This window comes from Dermacentor andersoni, chromosome 5, assembly GCF_023375885.2.
Source record: "Dermacentor andersoni chromosome 5, qqDerAnde1_hic_scaffold, whole genome shotgun sequence".
Classification (NCBI taxonomy): Eukaryota; Metazoa; Arthropoda; class Arachnida; order Ixodida; family Ixodidae; genus Dermacentor; species Dermacentor andersoni.
In genome coordinates, this window is record NC_092818.1 from 29,350,054 (window position 1) to 29,377,308 (window position 27,255).

General features: G+C 45.1%; 1 protein-coding gene and 1 pseudogene across 1 annotated transcript; both read right to left on the reverse strand.

The window, feature by feature from the left end:
• Positions 1 to 15,716: 15,716 nt before the first annotated feature.
• On the reverse strand, positions 15,717 to 16,599 carry LOC126526279 (uncharacterized). The gene is made up of 2 exons (XM_050174186.3): positions 15,824 to 16,599; positions 15,717 to 15,739 (listed from the first exon to the last, which is right to left on the reverse strand). Exons 1-2 carry the CDS (start codon positions 16,479 to 16,481, stop codon positions 15,717 to 15,719), a joined length of 681 nt encoding a protein of 226 aa, XP_050030143.2. The 5' UTR covers positions 16,482 to 16,599.
• Positions 16,600 to 19,652: 3,053 nt separating this feature from the next.
• On the reverse strand, positions 19,653 to 24,192 carry LOC140218521 (uncharacterized; annotated as a pseudogene).
• Between the last annotated feature and the right edge of the window lie 3,063 nt (positions 24,193 to 27,255).

Genomic DNA, 27,255 nt, shown 5'->3' on the forward strand with positions numbered 1-27,255 from the left:
GAGTCTGGAAAGACTTTTTTCTCGATTCCGACCGGGAAAAATGACCGAGAGCGTCATTCTGCGTGGTTATACTGAATCGGCCGGGAGAACTTCAAGCCTACAGAAAACACCCGCGTGTGTGAGATATAAGTACACCTTGCTTGTGCTTTTCGACACTGTTTAGAAGATATTTAGGCGAAGTGCACGCGGTGTTAGCGATGCTACGAAAATAGGAGTTGATTGCAGGGATCGTTCGCGTCTTGCACGCTTGACGCGGGTACAAGTGTACGCGTTTGTTGCTCAACACACGTGGTTATTCCGTGCTCGTGGCACGCGAAGGCACACTGGTCGCGCGAGAATTCCGCGTCCTCACGTGCACCAGGTACTCGCATGGTTTCTCCGCGCACGTGAGCGCGCTCTCGCCTCGTGTCACTCGACCCATATGGTACTTGTTTTTCGCAGATCGTGACGATCCCAGTCAATAAAAACATGGTCAATACGAGGCCCATGATAGTTCCTTTTTTCCACATATCCTTTGCTCATTTATACATACGCATTTAGAGCTTGAAACCAATGGCCAGGTGATATTCACAACGCATGCTTCAAATTTTGAGCTTGTAAGCCGAGCACATGCAATGAACTGAAGTCAGCATACATATTATGTTTTATGTTGAAATGCTACGGTGCATACCCAAATAATGTTGTGCTTGATGCATAACAAGAAATACAACAGAACACCCAGTAGCTTTAGTTTCACTCTGTCACTATGCATGTTACATAAGCCGCTCTAAAAGCACAAGAATTTCGTACATCGCCTATATGTAACTTAGAAAAAAAAAGTGCTGCGTCACCAGCGGGCGTTCCTGCTTTTTTTTTTTTTTTTTACACAGGCAGCAAATCTTGGCATTCTAAGAAAACAGTCATAAATAAATTGAGAAGAGTAGCCGCTCATGAACGCACTAGACAGCCGCCTTCATAAATCGCAATGTAGCAAACTCTCGCTCATTATCAGTTTACAGAAGTACATATACGTTGCTGTAATCACGCAAATGGCTCATATTGGCCTTCCACAGGATTTAGTGCGCAAAATGGTCATCGAAGTTAGTTTTTACGCCTGCTGTGCACAGATCGTCTTACGATCACGGCCAAACTCCGGTGCGCACGCGGCAGTCGCAGTGTGTCGTTCGTATACGGCGGACAAAGTCGCCCTGCAGAATCGAGGACGCACGGTATCCGTTTACAAACTAAATTAGATGCATCCGATTTAGCTTGTGAAATTATACAATGAACGTACGTGCCTGTGACACTGTCAGGTGTTAGTTTCGTGCTGCTTGGTAACATTCAATAGAAGCCGATGGCGGTCCACGATGTTCATGCCCAAAAGCACAAGCTTCCCTCATTCCGGCTCGAAGTGACGAAATGATTCCTTCGTAGCTCGCTCCGCGGAAGGAAAAAAAAAAAACGCGTGCATAAGCGCCTGATAGCGGCGGTAAGCTGCTGCCCACAATCGTAGCACAGTTCCAACAGTAAACACGATCGGCGTGCAAAACAACCACCAGCTGCATTACTTCGCACAACATAGCATTTTATTTTCGTTCTTAGCAACCATTATCTCCGGGCACAAAGTATTTGTACTTCAGTAAACACTCAACCCGATGTGTCACCGAATATCAAGCTCTTCCAACACGGCGGCCTTCCCGCGACGCAGTCGACTTGGAAGGTATATGGCGGTGGCCGCTCAGTGTTGCCAGTCAAATCCCGACCTTTGCGGTACTCTGAAATTTTTTCCAGTGACTCTAGCTCCGCGTAGCTCCGCGCGCTGACGGCGACAGTGCCACCGGTGACGCCAGACTTCGCCCTCACTCTCGCGCGGTGCCTTGTCACGCTTGATAAATTTCTAGTGCTCCGTTCGGTTGCTCTACTGCTGGCAGTCGCGACGAAGGAAACCGTGCATCGTCGGTAGTCCAGCACATGGCGCTGTCGCACAGGGGCGGACGGCAGCCGGACAACAAACCGCGGCACTGAGACCCGTTCCGATGGTTGTTTTGTTTATATTCACCGTATCTTTTATATTAGTGCATGCCGCCGGCGTTCACCGCTACTCGATTTTAGGCAACGTCGCACAAGTAGCCGCAACGGCGGCTACCGTGACGCGCGCTCTTCACGTCATCGCGATAACTTAGATAGTTGGAAGCGCTGCGTGGACGTCCGAAGCTATAGCGGCGGCGCTCTCGATGCCAAGGCGAGTAAGCCAAGTCCACGCGGTCGACGGCAACTTTTCATAGCACTGAGGACCCCTTCAAGCCACGGAATGTTTCCATCAATAAACTTTCATGACTGACCATAGTTATTCCTATTCGTCTCCCCAATTATCTCTTCCTGGCCGTGCTTTGGTAAAGTTTCATTACTGCCTACGCATTGCAGTATCTAATTAAAGCAGTTTTCAGAGGTGTCGCTGATGTTAATATTAAACGTACTATATTACCTTTAATATTAACTCATTCTCTCCAGTATACTAGACACAATGACGGAAAAGTGATCTCGACATATAAGCCGTGCCCGCAGTAAACCTTGCCGCCTGCGACTATCGCGCCGGCGTGAAAGAGCGCGCGTCATCATAGCCGCCGTTGCGGCTACTTGTGCGACGTTGCCTAAAATCGAGTAGCGGTGAACGCCGGCGGCATGCACTAATATAAAAGATACGGTGAATATAAACAAAACAACAATCAGAACGGGTCTCCGTTCCTTCTCAGTGCCACGGTTTGTTGTCCGGCTGCCGTCCGCCCCTGTGCGACAGCGCCATGTGCTGGACTACCGGCGATGCACGGTTTCCTTCGTCGCGACTTCCACCAGTAGAGCAACCGAACGGCGCACTAGAAATTTATCAAGCGTCACAAGGCACCGCGCGAGAGTGAGGGCGAAGTCTGGCGTCACCGGGGGCACTCTCGCCGTCAGCGCGCGGAGCGAGATAGCAGCGTCCCGGTGTGGCCCCACAGCCCCTCCGGCCACCTAAGCCGTGGCCCGTTTACTTTTTTGGCCGATAGTACGTACGGTTGCCTGCATATCGCGGGTATCCAGTTTTTCCGCAGTTCAATCTGGTGAGGCGGCGATGAAAAACGATTGAAGGGAATGGCCTAAGCACCTACAGTCAGGTTTTTGTAACTTTTCGTGCACCCAGAAACGCACCATGCGAGATAAGGTTTGGTTTCACGTGGTGTTTTATTTCAGCAACTCAAAACGGAAGAACAACGAACTTATTTAGAGGAAGCTTTAGCTGTGGTGCTCCGATCTAAATACATGTAAAAGAAGAATTCGTTTTTCTCGGCAACAACTCGGTAACACAGGGCAAGGTTTGTTGCAGTTAAGAAGAACTTTAAATCTAGTGACTGTAGGTTCCGAATTTTTTATTTGTGTCGTCAATTTTTTAATAAAAAGTGGCAGAAACCAGAAAATTTCAGAAAACTAAACTATCATGCTTACAACTCTGTAACTCGGCAATGAAAAATGATATAACGATGCTGTGAATTGCAATAATATTATATCTAAAGCGAACAAAATTGCTATCTTACTCATGAATCTAAAAAAAATTAGTAATTTTGAAATACAGCTTTTGCACAACCCTTATACAAAACGTACCGAATTCACGTAAAATATATGGCATACAGAATTTGTCCGCTTTTCGGATGATCTAATGGATGCCGTTTACAGAACCGCGATATCTGCTCTTGATACAGCGTTATTAATTTGTAAACTCGATGTTCACTTTTTTTTAACTTCAGTATTTTTGAAAGTCCTTGTTGTGACGTCAGCCTGCAGATAAAACACGAGCACACTTCTTTGGCTGTCATCCCGCACTTATCACAAAAGTCATGTGACTAGTGCTTCTGTATATATTGCACATCATCGGAATAAACGGGGTATTCCCTTTATCACCGCCCTACGATGCGTGTCTGACATGGTGTCAGAAGTGGGGTCGGCCGCTCCCGAAATAGACCGTCAGGGGCGTATGCAGTCCGACTGAGCGGAGCAGTAGCTTGCAAGTGGTGCAAGTCTTCACGGAAGGCACGGCAGCAACGAGCGTCCAGCAACGAGCAACAATGGCTGGGATAAAGCCTCCGCAGCCATTTGATTTCCACAACGCAGCAGACTGGCCCTCTTGGATTGAGGAATTCGAAGACTACAGCTTCGCATCCGGTCTCAGCGAGAAAACGGAAGAAATTCAAGTAAGAACCCTTCTTTACACAATGGGCCGGAAGGCAAGAGAGATTCTTCGCTCGTTAGCGGTGAAAGACGAAGACCTGAAGACTTTCAAGGTCGTAAAGGCAAAGTTTGAAGCCTATTTCGTTCACACGAAGAACACAGTGTATGAGAGCGCCCGTTTTAACAGACGTCGTCAACAGCCAGGGGAAACTGTAGACGAATTTGCAACCGACCTCCACAAGTTAGCAGAGCGATGCGACTTCGATAACATGAAGGACCGTTTAATAAGGGATCGCTTTGTAGTTGGCCTTCTAGACGAAGCGCTGTCGGAAGAGCTTCAAATGGACCCTAAGCTAACATTGGCCACCGCACTAGCAAGGGCCCGAACAAGCGAAACGATAAAGCAGCAGCAAGCAGACTTGAAACAGCGGGAAGGTACGAGCGCCGAAACATATGTTGCAGCGGTAAAGAACAAGAGAACAGAAGAGAGAATGGAATGCTACACTTGCGCGTCGCCAGAAGACCGCTTCTGTAAAAAGCTGCACTTATTGCGCAGGTTCGATGCACCCGCGAACTAGTTGCCCAGCGAAGCAGCAAAAATGCTTTTACTGCCAGAAGCTAGGGCATTTCGAAAAGGCTTGTCGAATTAAAAACGGAGAAAGAAAACTTGACGGGGTAACGGCACCGGGCTGCCCAGATAACGGCTGCCCAGATAACGAGCGCCAATTCCTCGGCACAGTTACACCGCGACAAAGCAAGTTGTCTGCGCACTTCGTGACGGTACAGATAAACGGCCATGAAGTAAAAATGAAAGCCGATACTGGAGCAGAAGTCACGGTCGTGGGGGAAAATTTCCCAGGAATGCCAAGCTATCTTGAGAAAGCAGGAAATCTAAGGGGACCAAGTGACGCAAGCATTGACACGTGCGGAAAGTTTCAAGCCGAAATCACATGGAAGGACAATCGCTGCGAGCAGACAGTGTATGTCGTAAAAAACTTGCACATGCCTTTACTAGGGCTGCCTGCAATAAATGCCCTTGGGGTAGTTCGATTTTTAGACGAACTAGAAATGTCCGACGAGGTCGCGAGACAGTACCCAGGGCTATTTCAAGGAATCGGATCTATAGCAGGAGCGCACACGATACGGCTGACAGAAAATGCAATCCCCTACGCAGTGTCAACCCCGCGCAGGATTCCTATCCCGATAAAGCAAGCGGTTAAGGAGGAACTTGACAGGCTTGAGCGGGAAGGCATGATTAGGAAGGTCGAGGATCCGACGGAATGGTGTGCGCCAATTGTGCCGGTTTTGAAGCCATCCGGCTCAGTCAGGATTTGCGTCGACCTCACTCAACTAAATAACTTCGTAAGAAGAGAGCGCCTCCAATTGCCAACCGTAGAGCAGATCATGGGAAGCTTTCAGGAAGCCTCTGTGTTCTCGAAACTAGACGCAAGCTCAGGATTTTACCAAATCCAACTTGCGGAGTCGTGCCAAACACTCACCACTTTCATAACACCATACGGCAGGTACTGCTATCGCAGACTACCGTTTGGTATAACCTCGGCACCAGAAGTTTTTCAGAGGAAGTTCACGCAAGTCTTGGAAGGATTAGACGGTGTTTTGAACTACATGGACGATATTCTTGTGTTCGGCGCAAATAAGTCAGAGCACGACTCTGGCTTACGCAAGGTGCTCGGAAGACTACAGCGGGAAGGAGTGACGCTGAACAAAGAAAAATGCTGTTTTTCAGTGCAAGAAGTATCCTTCCTTGGCATGATCTTTGGCGCTGGTGGCGTGCGGCCACATCCTGAAAAAGTGCGGGCCATCACAGAATTTCCGAGGCCGCAGAACGTAACGGAAGTTCGCTCTCTTCTGGGAATGATGAACCATCTTGCTAGGTTTCTTCCAGATGCAGCGTCTATGAGCGCGCCTCTACGCAGCCTTCTGTGCAAGGACAATGAGTGGTCGTGGGGACCGCTACAGGAACAAGCGTTTTGCAAAATCAAGGAAACCATCAGCTCGGACAGGTGCCTCGCCATGTACCACCCTCTCTACGAGACAATAGTCTCGGCTGATGCTTCATCGTATGGTCTTGGTGCTGTATTGTTTCAGATCCAACCATCCGGGGAACGACGACCGGTTGCTTATGCCTCGAGATCGCTGACAAAGACGGAACAAAAATATTTTCAAATAGAGAAGGAGGCGTTAGCTCTTACGTGGGCAGCTGAACGTTTCGACGAATTTTTAAGAGGTATGAAATTTTTGTTCGAAACAGATCACAAGCCTCTACTTCCGTTGCTCGGTCGTGATCTTCTGGACGCTATGCCGCCTCGCATCCAAAGATTCAGAATGCGTTTGATGAGGTACTGCTTCACACTAACGCACGTTCCCGGCAAAAGCATTGCGACAGCCGACACCTTATCAAGAGTACGAGCGAACGCTACTAACCCAACTCTAGGCGCCTTGACAGACTCAGACGTATCTGCTTTCGTCGATGGAATCGTTCAGGGCCTACCGGCTACAGAAAGCATGCTTAATCTCATACGAGCTGAGCAACGAAAAGACCAGGAATGCTTGTCATTGATGAAAGCCTGCCACCACGGGTGGCCAAGAAAAGAAAGGCTCCCAGACGTTTTGAGGCAATTTTGGCCCGTCCGTGCTAACATTTCAGTTTGCAAGAACCTGTTGCTGAAAGATGCTCGCATTATTGTTCCGCGAAGTCTGCGGAAGGAAATGATCGAACGACTACACGAAGGGCACCAAGGTATCGTTCGCTGCAGAGCAAAAGCAATCTGTTTGGTGGCCGGGGCTCAGCAGAGATAGCAAAAGCTGTAGCTGATTGCCATGTGTGTGCGAGTGAACGTGTTCAGTTCGCGGAACCAATGATTCCCTCGGAAACGACAGAGCTACCATGGCAAAAAGTCGGCGTGGACTTATTTGAAATAAAACGCGCCGTGTATCTTGTCGTTGTGGATTATCATTCCAGATATCCAGAGCTGGCCTTGCTGAAAGGCGATACGTCATCAGAAGCGGTTATCAACCATCTGAAGAGCATCTTCGCCAGGCACTGCATCCCAAACACCGTGGTATCCGATAACGGACCACAATTTGTCTCGTTTGCTTTCAAGCATTTTTCAAGCGTGTACGGGTTCAAGCACGTCACAACTAGCCCGCTCTTCCCGCAAGCCAACGGCGAAGCTGAGCGCATGGTAAGAACGATAAAGCTACTTTTGAAGAAAGCAGAGCACCCCTACATTTCTTTGCTGAACTACCGGAACTCGCCGGGTCCCACAGGTTACAGTCCAGCACAACTTTTGATGAGCCGTCGATTGCGCTCAAGAATACCTTGCGTTCAATCTCTGCTAAAACCCTGTGTCGTTAGCTCTTCATGGCAGAAAATGGATGAGGAATACAGAAACAGGCAGAAAAGATACTTTGACAAGCGTCATGCTGCCAGGTCTTTGCCCAGACTTTCTGCAGGAAATCGAGTGTGGCTGAAAGACAAGGGTGCTCCCGGAACTATCCTGCGGCCGTCCCAAACGCCACGGTCCTACTGGGTGGGGACCGACAAAGGCGCCGTTCGCCGGAACAGACGCCATCTCCTCCTACTGCCAGAGACGGGAGACGATGACAGTGTTCCATCGGCGGTTCAACGGGATCACCATCAAGAAGAGATCGACGTAACACCGAAGCCACAAGTTCCCGAACTGCCCGCCAAATCGCCGGCTACAACGCCAGTGAAGTATGCCAGTGTGCAGCAGCCGTCGGATGGTCACGCCAGCGAAACCACCGGACATCGTAGAACCACCCGCTGCGGTCGCATAATCAAGACGCCGAAACGACTTGGAGTTCATGATTAACTATGAACTGTGTTGTTGAGTTATTATGAATGTACTTAGCTTGCAAAAAGGGAAAGATGTGACGTCAGCCTGCAGATAAAACACGAGCATATTTCTTTGGCTGTCATCCCGCACTTATCACAAAAGTCATGTGACTAGTGCTTCTGTATATATTGCACATCATCGGAATAAACGGGGTATTCCCTTTATCACCGCCCTACGATGCGTGCCTGACACTTGTAACAAATTGAAATCTCTAAATTGAAATTCCGCTACCAACAGAAACCAGAATTTAACTTTCTTTCTCAGATACAAGAAATTTCAATAATACCGCTCCAGTAGTTACCTCAGAAGAGCGTTTCTGCATTTTACATGTATTCTTATAGGCCGCATCGGAGTTCGGCGCGAGCTAATCCTTCCTCTTGAATCAACGTAGATGGCGGCTGCGCCTCCTGAGCCCAATCCAACCATCACGTGCCGTGACATTCGTGGCGCCACCGCATGAAGGAGCCACCGGTCCAAACTCATCCCGTCCCCGGTGGCGTATTTGGAACATCCAGAAGGGACAACGCATGGCAACCGCAGCGCCACGCTATTGGCTGCCGCCTGCGGGGACGCGCCGTGGCGTCATGCCTAACAACGTACTCTCATCACCAGCGGTTTCGCGTAGCTTGTTGTGGGTCGTGGCCAAACGCCGCGCGGTCAACGTTTTGTCGTGGCTGGCACGCAGGGACGCGGCTATGCGAAACTGGCGTAGCTACGCGCTGGCGCGGTCGCGAGCCGAGGAGTTGACGCCGAGGGGTTGACGCGACTTTCCGTCCCATCCATCGAAGCGCCTTGTCCGCCCTGCCGATTGATCGGAATCGAGACCTACGCCGGTGCGACAGTTTACGCTGCGAGGATCGCTGGGCGAAACCCCATGCCGACAAGATCGGAACCTGTGAGATGCAGTCGTATCCCACCACTACTACTAATGATATGCGGCGCGATGCCCTCAAGAGGAAACAAGACGCCCTTGCGATTACTGTGCTGCTCACGTCCTGTTATTGCAATTCGGCATTCATCGACACGGCGTGAAAGCACTGAATAGTGTTTTAACGTATGTGCGCTGCCACAAAACGTTATAAACAGTCCCGAAAGAGCCTATATTGTGTTGGATGCTAAAAGTTCGCTCTAGATATCAATAGATGTTGCAGGTATGTGCCAATTTCTCCACCTATTTGCAGGAAACTCTCTCGGGCCGTGTTGCAGATGCGAAATGCCACTTTTATGATGTATTTGGTTCGCCTGTTAAATATAGCTTAAAAAGTTCTGTTCAAAAAGAAATTCCCATCTTTCTACAACTGGGATAAAAAATGTTAGAGGTGGAAAGCTGTTATAATGGCATTGTGCAAGCTAAAACTGTAATTTAAGAGCACTGCCTTTAAGTGAATTTCTAAAGCACAGCAATTTTGCTTGCTTTTTTCTGTTTTATAAACTAATATGTACATCTTTGAAAGGCAGCCTGACCCTCTTTAAAATGGAAATATTGTACACAGACTGGGAACACTGCTTTCCAATACACTTGCTGAAACTGCCTTATCAGAACACCCTAGTACACAATAAGTGTCATTGCCAATAAAACAGCCCTTTCTAAAGCGTTTGGTCTCCATCTACATGACGTCACGCCAACATCAAACAGGAGAGGGGAACATTTTAGTTCGTTGGACTGCGTACTACACTCACATTACCACATCTGAAAAGCTGGATGGAAGTCACACCACAGTAGGGACACAACCATGGTATATATATTTTGAAATTTATAAAGCTTTTTGCTTTGAACAACATATTCACAAGGAGTTAGAAGTACATAATTCTCGGGACATGAATTAGAGATCAATCTTGGAAAATAATATCTTCATAGGGTGAGTGTGCTTGTGACGCTCTTGTAGTACTATCTCAAGGTGCTGTTCAGCTGGAATTCCCAGTTAACTGGAATCATGGAGACTGTAGGTACAGTTTTTAATGTTGTTAGTTACACACAAGTAGACCGTCTTATCAATGTTTACAACCATAGACCATTCCCTTTAAAAAATTTCTGGCATTCTTATATTTCCATTCAGAAGAATCTGATCACCGACACAATTTAAAATTAAAAGATAACGCTGCCATCGCCAAAATGTTTAACTGACATGAAAGGTTCTACCCTTCTACAAGGTCATTAAAATAATACTGAATTATGTGGGCCCTAACATTGATAATATGCAAACATTTGGATACATGTCTTGGGAAATAGAAAGACGACCGCCAAACCTAACAAATTGTTTTTTTTAGGTAGAATATTTCCTTGTTGAATATTTAGAGGAATTTTTATTACTATCGTCTTAGGTATTACCTTATCGTGAGGCCATCAACAGTTACTAATAGCTGAGTTGTAATAGCAAACACTTCCTGAGATCAATGTTGAGCATTAAAAGGTGTATATATTTTACTGAGAACAACATTGAGGTATTTGGCTACTGCTATTAATAACCTACAGGAAATGCAAGTTACGGATATGCAATGGCAAATAGTGACTTTCTACATACGGCCTAACTTATGTACCAGGATTACGGGCATCGTATGGCAGTCTTCAGGCATGCTGGCGAGTAAACTTGTGCATCTTCAGATAAATGTTGCCCAATTGTTGTCTGCGCTGCAAGATTTTTGGAGTCTAGTGCAAACAGCAGCTACCACGTGTAAGAATGTATGCAGTGTTCGTTCTGTTACCGCTGCCTGCTCTGCTTTAAACTTCTGGGCTCCCAGTCAACTTTGAGAATAACTATAAAATTACATGTTGAATACTGTTGGCTGTTCTATTATCACTGCCACTACCACTACTTGATCAACCATACGGGTTTCTCAGTTTGACAAGTGGAAAACTTGTTCTTATTTTTTCCAAAGTAAAGCGACCCAGTGCTACTGTAAAGTAGTCTTTCCCACATTCTTTTATCTTACAACATAGCACTTTACTAGGTTTGTGAATAACTATGATATGTCGGAGCTACCAAGTTTCAGTATCGCCCTATCTTATGTTTATCGTTTAGCTAAATTCTCGCAGATTAACTCCAGGTGGGCCCCTATCACTTACCCTCTGAGGCTTACGTACAAGCGCTCAAATCCGCTAAGGCTATCTTCATGTCAACAACTCTTCCATTTCTGCTGAAGGGCAGTGTAAAGAAATTTTGGCATCTCATAAACCCAGCATGTGAGTCATTCATTTCACTTGAAAGCCATAATGGTGATAGCATTTTTTACTACTTATGTGCTGCAACATTAACCGACCTGTTTGTTAAAAACTTTTGCCCTGTTTCAAATGTACAGCTACCATATCTGTACCACATTGATTTTTCCTTTATGTATACTGTCTTTGTTGATGTACCAGGTGTTCCTAAATAAACTAACTGATTCATTATGTAACAGTGCATCTCCTGGTTACGATTCTATATGCGCTAAATTTTTAAATAATATGTCAGTCTATAGTTACATTATATTAACAAAATTTTTCCAGCTATCTCTTGACACATCTAGTCTTCCTACAGACTGGAAAATTTTGAAGGTGGTTCTGCTCCATAAGTCCGGCAATAAAACTTCACCCTTTCATTATCGCCCTATTGCGCTCACTAGCACATGCTGCAAACTACTTGAACATGTCATATTTAAATCATTAGTTAGTTTTCTTGAAGATAATGCTTTTTGCACATCTGCACAACATGGCTTTTGTAAAACATACTCGTGTGAAACTCAGCTCTTGTCATTTACTCATAAATTACACCATATTCTTGACGAATCACCCAGTGCGTACTGCCTATTCCTGGACTTCCCTAAGGCATTCGACAAAGTTTGTCATCAGCTGCTACTCCCCAAACTAAGTTTTCTCAACCTTGACTCTAACCTTTTTAAGTGAATTGAATCCTTCCTTCTTAACCGACTACAATTTGTTAGTGCTAATGGCCATAACTCATCCTTCACTAGCATTCATTCTGGCGTTCCCCAAGGGTCCATCCTTGGACCCCTTCTATTCTTAATTTACATTAATGATCTGGCTTCCATTGTTTCCTCTGACATCCTTCTCTTCGCCGGCGACTGTCTAATTTTCCGTGAAATGAATACCGATAGGGATACTAACACTCTCCAATCTGACATAGTTGCTGCACTTAAATGGCGTAAAACATGGCAAGTGGAACGTACAAAAATGTAAGATTATGTGTGTCGCTCGAAACACTAGCAGTCCTCCTACTTATCTTTTGAACAATGTTCCACTAGAATCTGTCACATCTTATAAATACTTAGGTGTTCATATATCATGTAATTTAAATTGGTCAGTGCACACAGAAAACATTATTGGCAACGCTAACGGTGTGCTAGGATACTTACGCCGCAACTTTTCCACTGTTTTCTCTTCAGTTAAACTAACGCTTTACAAAACATTAATTCGACCAAAACTTGAATATGCTGCCTCTGTTTGGGATCCTGTGCATGTAAAATTAATCACCTCCCTAGAACTTGTTCAGAATAACTTGACTCGTTTCATTCTCTCTAACTACAATTGCACTGCTACCATAACAACCATAAAAGCCAGCCTTTGCCTTCCGTCTCTAGCCACGCGTCGAAAACTTATCCACTTGAATTTATTTCACAACATATAATACCATACCATTCTTCACAACAAATTTGTTCTATCACCGCAATATATGTCCTACCACATTGACCATCGCCATAAGATAGGTATCCATTTTGTAAAACAAACTTTTTCCAAATCTTTTCTTCCGCACACAGCAATTGCGTGGAACCACCTTCCTGCTGACATTGCATCAATCACTGATATTCAACGTTTTCGCGAGGCACTAACCACCAATTGTCTAAGTTCATGCCTGTTTCAAATTGTTAATGTAACTCTCTGTACCTTGTTTTCTTTGATTGTATTTTTTTCTTCCACTCTCGTCTGTAATGCCATTGGCCTTGAGGTCAAATAAATAAATGAATAAATAAATACATTTTTTGCAAATAGTCGCGTTTAGCATCAGGCCTGTAGGTTCTAGCTACAATGAACAGATTACAGGAAAAATCAAGCTTGCATAATAAACTGTCATGATTGGTGTTAAAAGGGCTCCTGACTAACCAGGTTTGGCCATTTGAAACTCTCACACGTGGCCCATAGATCGCATGATGCTGATTGTGTCTGCAAAATGTTACATACATATGCAACAAGGAAACAGTAGAAAATTCTGACGAAACACAGCACTTTCTCCTCAGCCTTGGTCAGCAAACGACTCGAGCGCTCGCAGTAAATTGGGGCACGTGTCACCATGCATGTCATGCATTACTCAGCCAATCACTGCGAGGCGAAGCGGCATTGGAATTTATGAGGTGGCTTATCAGTGGCAAGGTGACAGCATGCGATGCAGTGCAAACGGATGTCAAGTGACTCATAGGACTAGATATGGAGGATGCCAAGTGAGAGTTGCAGCTCACTAACACTCACTGAGGCACTGGAAGAGAGCCTGTGCTCGGGTAAGAGTAGTCTGCTCCTCACACGGTTGTTTTGCATGATTGGATCAGCTTGTATCTCCACTATTACTATACCGACATAAAAAATTATTTCAGTAGAACTCACTGCATGGTGCTTTGCAGCCACCAACAGATTACAGAAATTGTCAGAAATCGATCACAGTAGTCGTATGTTTCAGTGATTACTATATGTGGATCAAACAGTAAATGAACATGTACAAACTTTTATTTGTTGCATGTTCTTTGAATCTTATAGCAAGGCAGAAGTGTTTCGTTCATGAATCGCATATTTTGCTCCCAAGAGTTCATTTGTTGGCAGTTTTGGTTGTAGTGACAATATTGCACCAAGGAACTTTGCAGTTGTTTTGGTGATCTCATATATGGATGCTATTGTTCACATGCAGCCTGTCATGCACAAGCTTATATGTGTTGGATTGCTTTCTGTGCTCGACTCAGCTTTTTTTTTTTTATGTAGTGTTTCTTGAAATAGCCGTGCAATATTGAGACATCCAAGTTTTCCAGCCTGAAGCTATTCTTGGGAATTACCAGCTCCTTGTCGTCTATCTGGAAATTACAAGTGTAGCCCTATTTTCACGAAACTTTCTAATTCTGTGCATCCATTTGGCTTTGTGCATAGCCACTCCAAACTTGTATTCACAAATGCACTTAACTCCTTGTCCTGAAAAATTGCCATTGTTTCACCCGTATCTTCTACGCTCATATTTGTTTTTGTACACGGAACTTAAAAAGGTAGTTCACACATGACATATCCCCTGCTTTTGTACATATTTTACAGATTGCTAAAAACATTGAACTCTTATGATGCAGCTGGCTTCAAGCATGAAGAACCTTTTTGTCTACCCAGTATGTCGCACCTGATACTAGCTTCCCTTCTGAGAGAATTGAAGACATAGGTAGTGAATTGATGTATTTTTTACGTATCTGTTGTGAACACTCTGTACGACAGGGCTCTGTGCATGCTCTGTCACGTTTCACATGCACAGATGGTGTTCATAAGTTCTTGCTAGTTTGGTTCTTCATTGGATACACAATCATGCTGTTTCCATCAATAAATCTTAGTTGCAAGAGTCAGCATGTCTACATTATTGTTTTGTGTAATTGATCTTGCCTGTGGTACAAGAATTTGCAAGCTTCTTTATATTAATGAAATGTCAACGGATATTCAAGTGTAGGCAAAACATTTTGTCATCTGATGTGGCATTTGGCAGTACAAATTTTTCATCATTGAGAAACATATTTAGCTGGACAGTAGAGTCATTTTTCAGTGTTACATTTTCATTAATAGACCAAAGCAAACAGCAGGACTATGAGGCGGCAGTGGCTTTTTTGCACCATGATGTCATCATTATAGTGCTGCTGAGTGTTTCCGTTGTATCGAACCTTTCTGGTGGTTTATCTAGTGGATATTTATTTATTTATTCATCATGCCCTTACAGGTGCTGAAGTGAGGGTATTGCATAAGGGGAGAGGGCAACAACAAAAATATCAATCAAAGGCACGATACAATGCCAACAGGAGCAAAAGTTTGTAAGGAAGGCAATGGCATTCTTCAGGCAAACAGACAGACAGACAGACATACAAACAAACAACTTCAATAAGGTCCTGAGAAGTGCCGCACTCAGAGCAGCACCAGAGAGGGGTAAATATAGTAAAACCTATGTACAAGGCTAGGACGTCCAAACAGAAGAAGGCTGTGGAAAATCTCAAAATTAGTATTTATGGCATTACGATGTGGCAAGCTCCTCCAGTTGATAATGGTATAGGGGATGAAGGATCATGGAAAATTTGGTGTACCGCATGGGGTACATACTTTGAAAGGTGGACCATGTCGTGGAAAAAAAGCTAGTGCTGGCTGAAAAAAATCTTCGTGTAAGGATGTATTGTGGTACAGTTTGTGGATTAGGCAGAGAAAGTTAGGCAAACCTTTCCAGTCAATTCTAACTCAATATTCTGAACGCTATATAAAAACTACTACTTATAGGATCAGCACCCAACAAGCATGACAGATAATGCACCCTCGAGGTGTATGCCAAACATCATGAATTAAAAGCCAATTAAAAGCCTTCGGGTCGCATCTGGAGTACAGCTCGGCTGTCCTGTGGGGACAGCTGAGCTTTGTTTTCATGCTTGCAATCTGTAGCTTTACATTGATCATGCCTGCTTTAAGCTTGTGTCTGAAAGAGAAGTAAAGTATGTATCAGAAAAGCAGAGAACATACTCAAAGTCAAATAACAGTAGTTCTGGGCCATGCTGCTCACTTTGCACTTCAATGGGGTCACAGAAGCTGGCAAAAAATTCAATGCCTGGGCACGCATCTCCAAGCGCAAGCCTTCCCAGTTCGTGGCGGTCAGCTATTGTAAGTGCTGGGCAGTTAGGGAAAATGCCACCAAAATGCTTGTGCACAAGTGCCTGGTGCTTGCAGAAGGCACCTGTGCAACCAGCCGGACATGTACACAGGCCTATGTCTCCACACACATCATACACTTCGCGATTCTCTCCAAAACTTGGCACAGAAAAACAGTTGTCCCCAAGTGAAATAACTGATGCTTCAGCTCCTTCTGGTGCCTTCCTTAGGAGACTGTCATAGAGTAGATGGTGTGTGGGGACACGGTTATGTGCATGCTTCAATATCCTGCTCTTGAAGTAGAGCTCCCACACTTCTGCTGTGGACTCCACTAGAGCAACAACGTTGAAGGCTTTCGTGCGGGAAAGTACAATGTCCTTGAGGATACGAATGGAGGCCTCCGCAAAATTATTCGTGTTGTGGCCACGCGTTATCACCTTGGTACGAAACATAAGGACCCACTCTTCTTTCCGGTTTAAAAAGGCTTCCACACGTGAAAAATACGATGTTTGGGAGCTTTCTCGTAGTTTTATAGTTGCGCTCTCCAGCTTTTCAGGGCTGTCCGCATACATGATCTGAAATAAATCAATGCAACGAGTTATTCAAAGCAGCTATAGTGTTATACATTTCATGTTGTTTTAAAATGCTTAGGGAAAATAAAGATCCAAGTGCACTTTTAATTAGTGAAGAAACTCCATGGACACCTAAGCACTTCTTACGAGTTGTCAATGCAAAAGCATTAATATCTATTGAATGCCGCTGTGTGGTCCTTCGAGTAGTGAACTCGTCGCGGGTAAGCTAGCACCTTGAGACGTTTGGCCAACGCCTCCTAGATAGCGCCAGGCTAGTGCACTTTGATCTGTGATGTCATGCTACCTTTCCCAACTGCCATAGAATCTTATGGGGATGCTCCTGAGTAAGCCACGGTGATTTTAACATCACCGCTTTTGTCACACTGGGCTTGACAATGGAAATTTCGGTCCAAGTAGCGTGATGTCTTAAAACATAGTGCCCAGGCCCGCTATCATGGAGGTGCTCATTTAGCCCAGTGGGTAAGACATTCGTCTCCCGAGTATGGGATCGTAAGTTCGAAACTCACTACCACCAACATATTTCCTTCCAAATTAATTGTTTTTTTATACATTCATTTCTTTGTAATGATTACCGACATAAAGTTACAATGCAGATGAGAGCTTGCGCACACAAGGAACGCAGTAAATAACACAGGCTTCTGAGAGCGAATGGGTGTGGTGCCATGGCGATGCCCTCTCCCCTCACGCAACACCTGGTGCACCAGAAGGTGTTCCCTTTCGCCTGTGTTGTTCCGTTGAGGTGTGCAGTCATGTGGCATCACAGCCAATAGGAATTTAGGTGCCGTTTAGCTGCTACAGATGCCCTCTTTTTCGCTCAATGGGCAATTTGATGCTGTTGCGCAAAAAAAATACTATGTTAGCACTCCTGTGCCGATAGCTACTTAAGTGACAGTAGTAACAGACATATTTCAACGAAGCTCCCTATTAGTTGCAGTTCTAAAATGCTGAAACAATTATGCCAGCAGCCAACTTATCACCTGTGATTGTTTACAAACGGTAAAGCTCTGCGCACTCTCAACAGTGAGGCACATAGTACCAAAATCCTAGTACCTAGTAATGTATGAGCACGATAGCAATCACAGCAGGGTATCTTTTCCTGAAGCTTATGTGAAATTGCTTCTGCAGCACAAACCTGCTGGAACGCTGACATGAGACTTCTTCTCTGCTCTTTTGCGACATTGTTGTGAGCTGCCGTGAGCCACCTCCACTCGGCTTGTGCAACGTGAAAGAAACAAAGCAGCTGTGTCCCTTGGGGCCAAACAGCTTGAAGGGCTGCTTTCTCCGCCGCTGAATTATCCGTCATGAAGGCTTGAGGATACTGCAAATGGAGCAACAAAGCATTTGAAACCGCTAAATAAGAATTTGTTGTATTTGTTGAAGGCATACATATGAACTGTTAGGTGAAGAACATCTAGGAAATAATGTTTTGTATTGCCTATAGCTTTCATTTGTTTATAGTAACAGATTATGTCCCTGTGTTGTAGTGGTCTTTTGTAACCAGTACACACATAATTACGCACAAGTAGACTTTTACCAAAAATGAAACTGAGGCAAAATTATGCTGTAGCACACCAGTGCCCATGAAACACAGGGCAGTGCAAGATGCCTTTGAGCATCAACTTACTGCCAAAGCAGTATACAAATACTAAAGAACAACTACACGCTGCGTAACTTCACCAAATGTGACAAAAACAGGGCCCTCAGGCACATTAAGAAAAGAATAAATCATGCAAAGCATTAAAATATGACATTAACAAAAGTGCTACTCTCGTTGATCCACACATGCTGTTGATGAAGATAATGTATTTCTTACTACACTGCAGAGCAAATACTGGTGCCCATGCCTAGTATTCAAGCCATTGCAAGCCAAGGTGACACCTGTGGGAGCATTGCGCACAATGTTTGCATGCTCCTGCGTTTTGTTCAGTTGTAATCTTATTTTAGTATGGAACTCCACCACCATGATGGTGGAAGCATATAAATTGCATGAAGTATTGCAATGCCCAGAGCCCTGTCTCTACTTTGTCTGCATGCCTTTTTTGTTAGCACTGAGATGGGTGGTTATACACAACCTTATTACTCTAATTGATGCTGAGTGTATGGATGTTGATGTCTTTTCTATGCTGTGCTGGACATCTTGCATTTATGATATCACAGCACATTTTGTTTTTCTCCCCCTCCCCCCTAAGTGGTGTACCATGTTTCTCACAGGGTACATTTCAAGACTTAAGCAAATCTTGAAATGACTAGCGGGAGTGTAATGTAGGCATTTACCTTCTCAGTGCAATGCACATCTGCCAGAGAAAGCATAATCAAAAGGCTAATATTGTTTATGTGGTTCAACTGTTCCACCACAGAAAGTACATTGCTCAGGTGGCCATTTTATAACACAACTTGTGAGCATAATGTCTGCAGTGTTATTGTAGGTGAGCTCAGCTTGCATTATATGAACTGTGGATAAGGGCAGTTGTCATGATGTGGATGAGATGACTGCACGCATTAAAAACATCAGTGGAAGAAGGCGTGAGGGCAGTGGTGAGTGCAGGGTTCTCTTTTATTTGCCATTCTAGTGCCATCTGAGCAACTTTGTGCAAAAATCGTTAACAAGCTTATTCGACTCCACAGCTCGACCTATATAGTTGTGTGTTAGAGACATTAGCATGCTCTAAAGTGCATTTACACAGAATTAAAGGTAAGTGTCTAAACAAATAAGCACAGGTTGATTTTTTAGCTTTCTTTTTGGTAAAGTGTTTGCACTTCAAGAATCATTGGTTTTGATTGTGTCCATTTATCTACATAAACTACAGACCCAATAAACCGAATTGGTTCAGATGTTTGTATTATTCACATGGAATTCTTTAAGCAGTGGCAAGAACTAGTAGAAGGAATATTACAGTAAGCTGTTACAGCAGCACGATCATAGTGTTGTGACTACTATGGAGCTACACTACCAGTGTAATGCTATTTTCTGTGAGCACTGGTCATTACCCCAGGTTCATTGTTTAACTGAACTTAAATGCTCCTTCATAAAGGATTATAAAAGTAATAGTTATCACTAACCTAAAAACAATATTTACTGTTTCTTTATAGTGAAGCATACAACACCATTTTGAAATCTCAAGAGAGGCTACGCCTTTGACTCCATATTTTTCAGCCACTTACACTGAGCCCTCCGAAGCAGGTTGGGTAGCTTTCCTTTAACAGTGTGAATGCAGTGCAGTAGCATTGCGCTGACTGGGAGTTGTGAATAAGCACAGCAACAGGTACTGCACCAGCATTCGTAGCAGCCAGTAGTACCGTGAGTGTGCTGTGTGAGGTATCACAGGATGATGTTGAATCTATGAAGATAATTTCTCTTGCTGCATTCAGCTGCTGCGTACGTCTCATTATTGGGGTCACAACCAAGACCACCCAGAACTGGCCATCCTCTGAACGACCCAGCTTGACATCGAGGCCTGCATTGAGTGAAGAAATGCGAAAACATTTAGGAAGACTTTAGGTGACTTTTGATGAAAAAACAACTAACATGGTCTGTCCACCAAACAAAAATGTGACTAAGAGCATACATAGACCTGTTATGTGCAGAACGGTTTGCAATTAATTTCTGAACTGAGGTGACCACAGGAACTTGAACTAAAAAGCTGCATAAGTTTGTGTGTGTAAAATAGAACAAGACAGTAATGTCACACATATGCTAACTCCTAACAAAACAAGCAAATGAAACCCACTTTCATGACTAAATTCATAGATACAAAGTGCTCAATTTATGAGTTGTGAACAGGAATCATTAATGCAGCAGACTTTCATGACAGTTGACAGCTAGCTGCATTGGTGTTTCTTCTGTTTATTTAATGTGCCTATGAGAATTGGGCACCATGGTGAGAAGCTGAAGGCAGCATAAAACTTCATAGATATGATGACAAGTACAACGAAAATTTCAATGTTGTAATTAAGTTCTGAAATTGTGTGCCACTGTCTAATAAGCTCGCAACATTGTTGTTACTAGTGTTGTAAAAAAATGTTCAATAGGTGGCAAAGCAGTGTAGCTGAACAAACATCATTACTGTCCCTTTGTAAACATGGCCACCTCACTTGAGATGGCTCAAAATGGTACTTTGAGACACGTAACAAAACAACCTTCTGCTATAATTTTCGACAAGTGAAGTAAAGCATATTAAAAATCATTGGAGAATGTAAGTTACGTATGTGTAATGCATTCTTGTTACATCAGCAACGTGAAATGCAGCAGAGAAGTTACAAATGGTGGGACATCTGTGAAAAACTCCTCACCTAGGTCAATGACCTCAAGTGTGTAACGCCAGTAGCTATTGCAGCTGTCAAAACGATACCAAAGACAGATCGACAGGTAACTGTGGATTGAAGTCCTGGATCACCCAATCACACTTTATGACATGCTCCAGCTTTGGAAAGTGTAAGCAAGACAGGTACCATGGCAGCTTATAGAATAGCTTAAGCGGAGAGTTTAACAACTATTTTAACATGGCATCAAAACAAAGGGCCACAGCTGCTGACCGCAAGTGTCATTTTGCAATGTGACAGTCTTCGTCCACATATTACCTGTGCAACAGTTGCAAATATTAATGACCTCCAAATAGAGTGTGCCAGTTTCTCCAAGGGCACCAGACCTGACTGCGAGTCTCCCCAGTGCCTCTGAAGAAGGTACATCAAGCGGTTCATGACCATTTTTGTAGCCAATGCAGATTCTTCTTTCGCGGACATTCAGGCACTTTGGACGTGCTTTAAGAAGGGTGCTGATTGTGGGGAAAATTACGGAGCGAGTTTTCTTAAAGGCATTCTCAATCACATAATAAATTAGTCAGTAGAAACATTTGCTTACATTTCAGTGGCCTTCATACTTAGTTATTTGATAAGGGGTGCATTACCCTAAGGACACAGTGTCACACTAACCACATCTGTCTTATGGCAGATATCATGGCATTATTTTGCAAGATACATACAATGTTAGGTAGCACCAAATCCACAGAACAAACACAGTAAAAACACCTGTCTGCAGCACTGCTGGGTGCCACTCTATTGAACTCTGCCCATTCGGCTGTTTTTGGTTCAAATGTGTCACGCTGTGCTATGTACTAACCCACATACAGCACCAAATGCTAGATGTACAGTACTGATAAGTAACAAAACAACCAGTCAGAAGGAGTACTGTCTGTGACCAAGTAACTTGAGGTAGGGCTCCCACAAAGGCTATCATAAGCAAGCCATGCGGGCACTGAAAGTTAGTTTGCACTTTGAAAACAAGCTATAGGATGTGCTACTTGTGTGCCGTGACACAGTGCAGTTACCAAGTTTCATTGTGCTTTAAATACAGTGCATGCCATTGTTCTCAAGCATTTACAACAATTTGGTAATTTTCACTGCACATGTGTTTGAAGTAAATACAAAAGAGGAAGAGAGACAGCACATCAAGTTGAGTGCAAACTAGCCCAGTTTTTCCTTTTTCTAAAGCCATATGTCACTCCGAAACCCCACAAACAGGCAAACATGGACTACCACAGCTAGCATATATTTAACATACAAAAATGCTGGTTAAAGCAGTGAGACAATTTTCAGTCAGACATTGAACTGGTGTTTTTTTTAATATAACCGCTATTGACAAATTTTTTGAATCTGACACCCAGGTTAGTACATGGATTAGAATTGATGCAAGAATAAGCATGTTCACTTTTTCCGGTGCCGACTTTTCTTTCGTCAAGTATCACACAGTGATGTTGCAGTTGTATGCTGTTTTGACATATTACCTTTCCATGGCATATTGTTACAGTACTCTCAGGCTTCAGTGGGGACATGATGGCCCTTTGCAAAAGACAACAAAGCTGTTTTGCTGGTTCGCACTTCCCGCTTACCATCTTTGCTAGTGCTGCATGTTGCCTAGAGTTTATAGATAGTGTAAATATTTGGTTGCTTCCTCCCTGTAACAATATTAAAAATGTCCCATCTTCCCTTCATTAATCACTTCTCCATGTTGCAGGTTTCTACAGATTTGTCTCATCAAACATTTGGTATTCCTTTGAGTTGTTCAACAATTTGACATCACCCTGCCATCCACTACCCACCTGGTTAGCTTACATGGTAGAGCAGTTCAGTTGTCCCAGAAAGACAGTGGCCTATGGTTCGGGTCTCGGACCAGGTCATATTCTTTTTCATCTGCAAGGCTTTTCTTTCGAAGAACATGTACTGGTTTCTTTTGTAGAAATTTGCTACGGTTGGGTGTACATCTCATTTTCCCTTCGCTAATTATATAGAACTATTTAAAAACTTAGATGCCAAATCTCCATTGACTGAGAACACACACTGCCCAATGTCTTCATGGCATTCCCAATCTGTTCCCAATGTTCAAACCACATTGTCTGGCACTGACACGACCTTATGGAAATTAAAAAAAAAATCTGTTGTAATTGAAGTCCCACAAAAGCATTAAGTGCAAATGACTTGCTGGAGCCCTAGCTTGGTAGTGCAGTATTTTAATTGTATGCTCACCTTGTTTGGCATACAGTGGCATCTTCTCTGTGATTTTCAGGAGTGGGTCAATGTTTCTCCCGAAGTTCTCTTCGCGCCAGAGCTTGTGCCAGTAATATATCGCTGAAGGCACTGGGTTGACTGCTGAGTTGGCAACGAGGAGGTACCCATTCTCCTGCACCACCAGTTTGCTTTCATGAAGCCTGATGGCTTCAGCTGGGGACATGCCGTTGTCGAAATACTCCAGAAAGGTTTGCTTAGTTTGGCATGTTGGTGTTAGATGACGAAGGGCCTCCGCAGCTGTTGTGCTGTGACTGTGGCCGTTATGGTGCAACTGTTTTATAATCGCTGGCAGTGGCTTCTCGCCACGCAGGAAGGCATCCATTTCTTTGTGTGTTCCTGTTGACCTTTTTTATCTTAAAGTCTATCTTGGCAGGGCAGTGCACTGCAGGCTTCCCCAATGACCTGCTGCGCTTGCATTCCTTGCAGCGCCATATTTTATGGAACACCATCCTGCAAAAAGTAAAAGTAAGCACTATTTCAGTGACATGAACTATGAAAAAAGCAACTTTATCACCTCCCACATATGCTACCTCCCAATGGCTTGGTTCAAAGAAGGGCTATACGCCTGTCAAGAGGGCACTCGTGAGTACCTCTACACAATAACTTTCAAGTGCGACTGACACTACGAAATTCGCTAATATCGCGCTCGTAATGTTAGCTCCGGGTCGATGCCAAGCGCAGTCGACCTGCTTATGTGACAAGAGCGCTGTCGTATATCACGGGAGATGCCACTCCTAATGTAAATCCACTGGCGGTTATTCTTACGTCGCTAGTTTGCTTTCCTGTTCTTGCGCTCCCAATCGCTCACGTGGCGCAGCATCATGTACTTGAAGGAGCGTGTTATGATCTTCATTCATACTAGAAGTTTTAGTATATTCCATATCCGAAAACGCGCCACTTTTACCTAAACATTCGTGTTCTACAAAAAAAAATACTTTGTTCGAATTTTAATGGAGAATTTGCATTACCTTTGACACCTTGCTGTTGGCTGGATGAAATGTACAACCCACGACGTGTTCGTCTTGAAGCCGTAGTCTTCCACCCAGCGACAAGCGTCATCTTCATTCGCGATGTTGGAATGGACTTCAACATCAGTGGACGAACTGATATCGTCCTTCACGCATTCCATCGCGAAGTGTGTCGACGTCCGACAATCACTGTCCGCTGCGGTCATAGCGCGGCTGGCAAAACCAGCGTGGCGTAAAAAAGGAAAAACACTCCGGACACTAGTCGCAGAACAACGTTGGCACAGCCGTCAAAAACAAAACTTCGGGTATAAATGAGCAGTCCGAACACTCCAGCCTGGCAGAACAATGCTGAGACAGGCGTCAAAAACGCAACTCTCTGGAGAAAAGCAGACCGAACACTAGTCAGCACGTGTTAAAGGGCGAAGAACCAAGCCTGCGACGTCTGGAACACGGTGTAGTCTAGTCAGGTCTAGTCAACAGGAGAGCACCGGGAACGAGAGTTATCGCTTGGCGCCGTTGCTAGGAGTGACATCACGGCGTCCCGCAGGCGCGTAAGCCAATAGCGTGGTGCTGCGGTTGCCATGCGTTGTACCTTCTGGATATTCATAATACGCTCCCCGGTGGCTATAGACCAGAACACGATAGCCTCGCACCCAGACTAACCGAACGCATACTCTCGCACCCGGGTTGCCCGGTCGACCAGCGCCATAGTGTACTGGGCTGCCAAAGTGTGTTCGCCGGCGACTAGTAGACATGGCAAGCGCGAGCTCTAAGACTCCAAAGTGCGGAAATGTGCCCGTTCACGTGGATCCAAAGTACAAGAAGTCATCTGGGCATCATTTCGTCGTGTTTGGATGCCAAAATCACCAGCCGAAAAGGAGCAGGTTGCTTAGCGCTGTTTGCGAAGAGCACAATACACCTAGGGAATCGTGCCGGTGCGGTGTTTTCAGCCTGCACCGATTTCCATCCGCGATGAAGAATGACAAGCCGCGCCACCGGTGGATAGCTGCAGTGAATAGGAAGAGCTACCAACCCAGTGAAAATGCACGAGTGAGTATTCGATCTGTGTATGTTTTGGTGCCACGTTCAACTTTGCGCCCTACGAACGTACTATGTGTAACACGCAGGTTTGCTCGGAGCACTTTCTGGACAACAAGCCTACAGAGCAGAATCCCGCGCCGGTGCTTCGTCTTGGCTATAACAAGAAGGCAAGCCTTTTCGTGTTTTCATTCAGGCAGAGCTCCCGATGGTTAAGCGCAACAGTTGAGTTTGCGGTTAGCGATACTTGCAGCTGGTGCACGGCATGACCATTAAGCGTGAACGACAAGTTGTAGGCAAGAGTGTGTTGCACTGCTGGTGAGCGTTATTCCTAATGAAAGTAAACCGAAGTCTGCTCGTCACGTAGCATGCGTCCACAAAAGCGTAAACGACGACTGCTCGTCGCCGAAGGCGTTCTTCCAGCGCGCCTGTCTTTACGAGCTGGTGTTGCAGGTGTCATTCGTAACGAATTCATTTGAGCCTCCTGAGCTCTAAACTGCGTGCGGGCTGTTATGCGAGGCAAAGCGCAATATTTTTCCGTTCATATGGCGAGCAAAATAAGGTGCTTAATTATTGTATTTTGTAACAAACTTTTGCTCGTTCTCACTAGTTTTTTTTTACTGTTTTCTTTTCTGAGGTCTGATCCAGGTAGCTGCAGTTGGTGGGGCTAATTTTTTCGGAATGCAGGTGCGGTTGTTGTCTTGTACCAAAGGGGTCCCTGATGATGCAGCTTTAAGTAGGGATGGTAATTTTATGTGCCCTGTCATGGTTTGTGCAATTGTACAACACCTGCGTCAGTCATACTCGTCGTGTTATACGGGCTTTGACTGCACATGTAGTTGAACATTATAACTACTCTAGGTCCTCATTTTCCAATCAGTGCAGGTTTAGCATCATATGCTGCTTGTTCGAGTGCTGTATGCTTGTGTTCTGAATGTTGTACTCCTAAGTGGTTGCACGGTACAATTGGCCTGATGCATTTTCTATTGCATTTTGAGAGGACTTTATATTGTTGCGTGTAGCTGATGTACAACTCTATTTACAATATATTTACACGTAGACAAACGGTGGCAATGATGGCGACGCTATATCAAGCGGTGGCCACGTCGTCTTCCTTCTCCTCAGTGCAGCCACACTGTGGCGGCTGTTCCGTAGCATCACCCCTGGCAGTAGAAGCACCGTCCCGGTGCTTAATCTACACATCCGCGGCGAAAGGTGTGTGATATGGCTTTAGTCTCGCCGCGTGAACGATGTCACTTGCAGCCGACGATGACGCTGAGAGGTTGGCGGGGATGACTTCATACGTGACATCGGTCACTTGTCGCACCACATGGTATGCGCCAGTGTAGCGCGACAGCAGCTTTTCAGAAGGGCCCACACGTCGAATGGGGGACCCGAGAAGCACCAGAGAACCCGGAGTAAATTGTACGTCGCGATGGTGGCAATCATAGAGGCGTCTTTGATGCTCCTGCGAGGCCTCGAGACGGGTGCGGGCGAGCTGGCGCGCGTGGTCGGCGTGTGCGATCGCGTCGCGGGCGTATTCAGTGGTTGAACGTGTAGCCGAGGGCAACAAAGTGTCCAACCGCAACGCGGGTTCTCGGCCATATAGAAGATAGAATGGTGAATAGCCGGCGGTGTCGTGACGCGATGAATTATACGCGAACGTCACATATGGTAAGTGAAGATCCCAGCCGTGGTGGTCGGTCGCGACGTACTTGGATAGCATGTCGGTGATGGTCCGGTTGAGGCGCTCCGTGAGGCCGCTGGTCTGTGGGTGGTAGGACGTTCTGAACTTGTGCTTAGTTGAACAGGAGCGGAGGATGTCCTCGACGACTGCCGACAGAAAGGTGCGGCCACGGTCAATTAGTAATTGGCGCGGGGCACCGTGCACTAAAATGATGTCATAGAGCAGAAAGTCAGCAACGTCAGTAGCAGAACTTGTCGGGAGGGCTCTGGTGATTGCGTACCGCGTAGCATAATCAGTAGCGACGGCGACCCATTTATTTCCGGAGCCCGAGAGAGGAAGCGGTCCAAGAAGGTCTAGACCAACACGGAAAAAGGGTTCCGGTGGGATGTCGATCGGCTGAAGACATCCAGCTGGAGGTGTGGAGGGCTTCTTCCGTCAGGCGGAAGCTGTGGCCGGAAACATGTCCAGTCGGTCGTCCTCTACTGCTGCTCGTGGAGTT

Bases quoted from the DNA above. Each gene is read 5' to 3' on its own strand.
- LOC126526279 (XM_050174186.3), bottom strand. From the start codon at position 16,481: ATGTATGCGGACAGCCCTGAAAAGCTGGAGAGCGCAACTATAAAACTA. The intron at 15,740-15,823 runs GTGAGCAGCATG...CTTCTCTTTCAG, and splicing joins TGACCCCATTGAAGTGCAAA to ACACAAGCTTAAAGCAGGCA.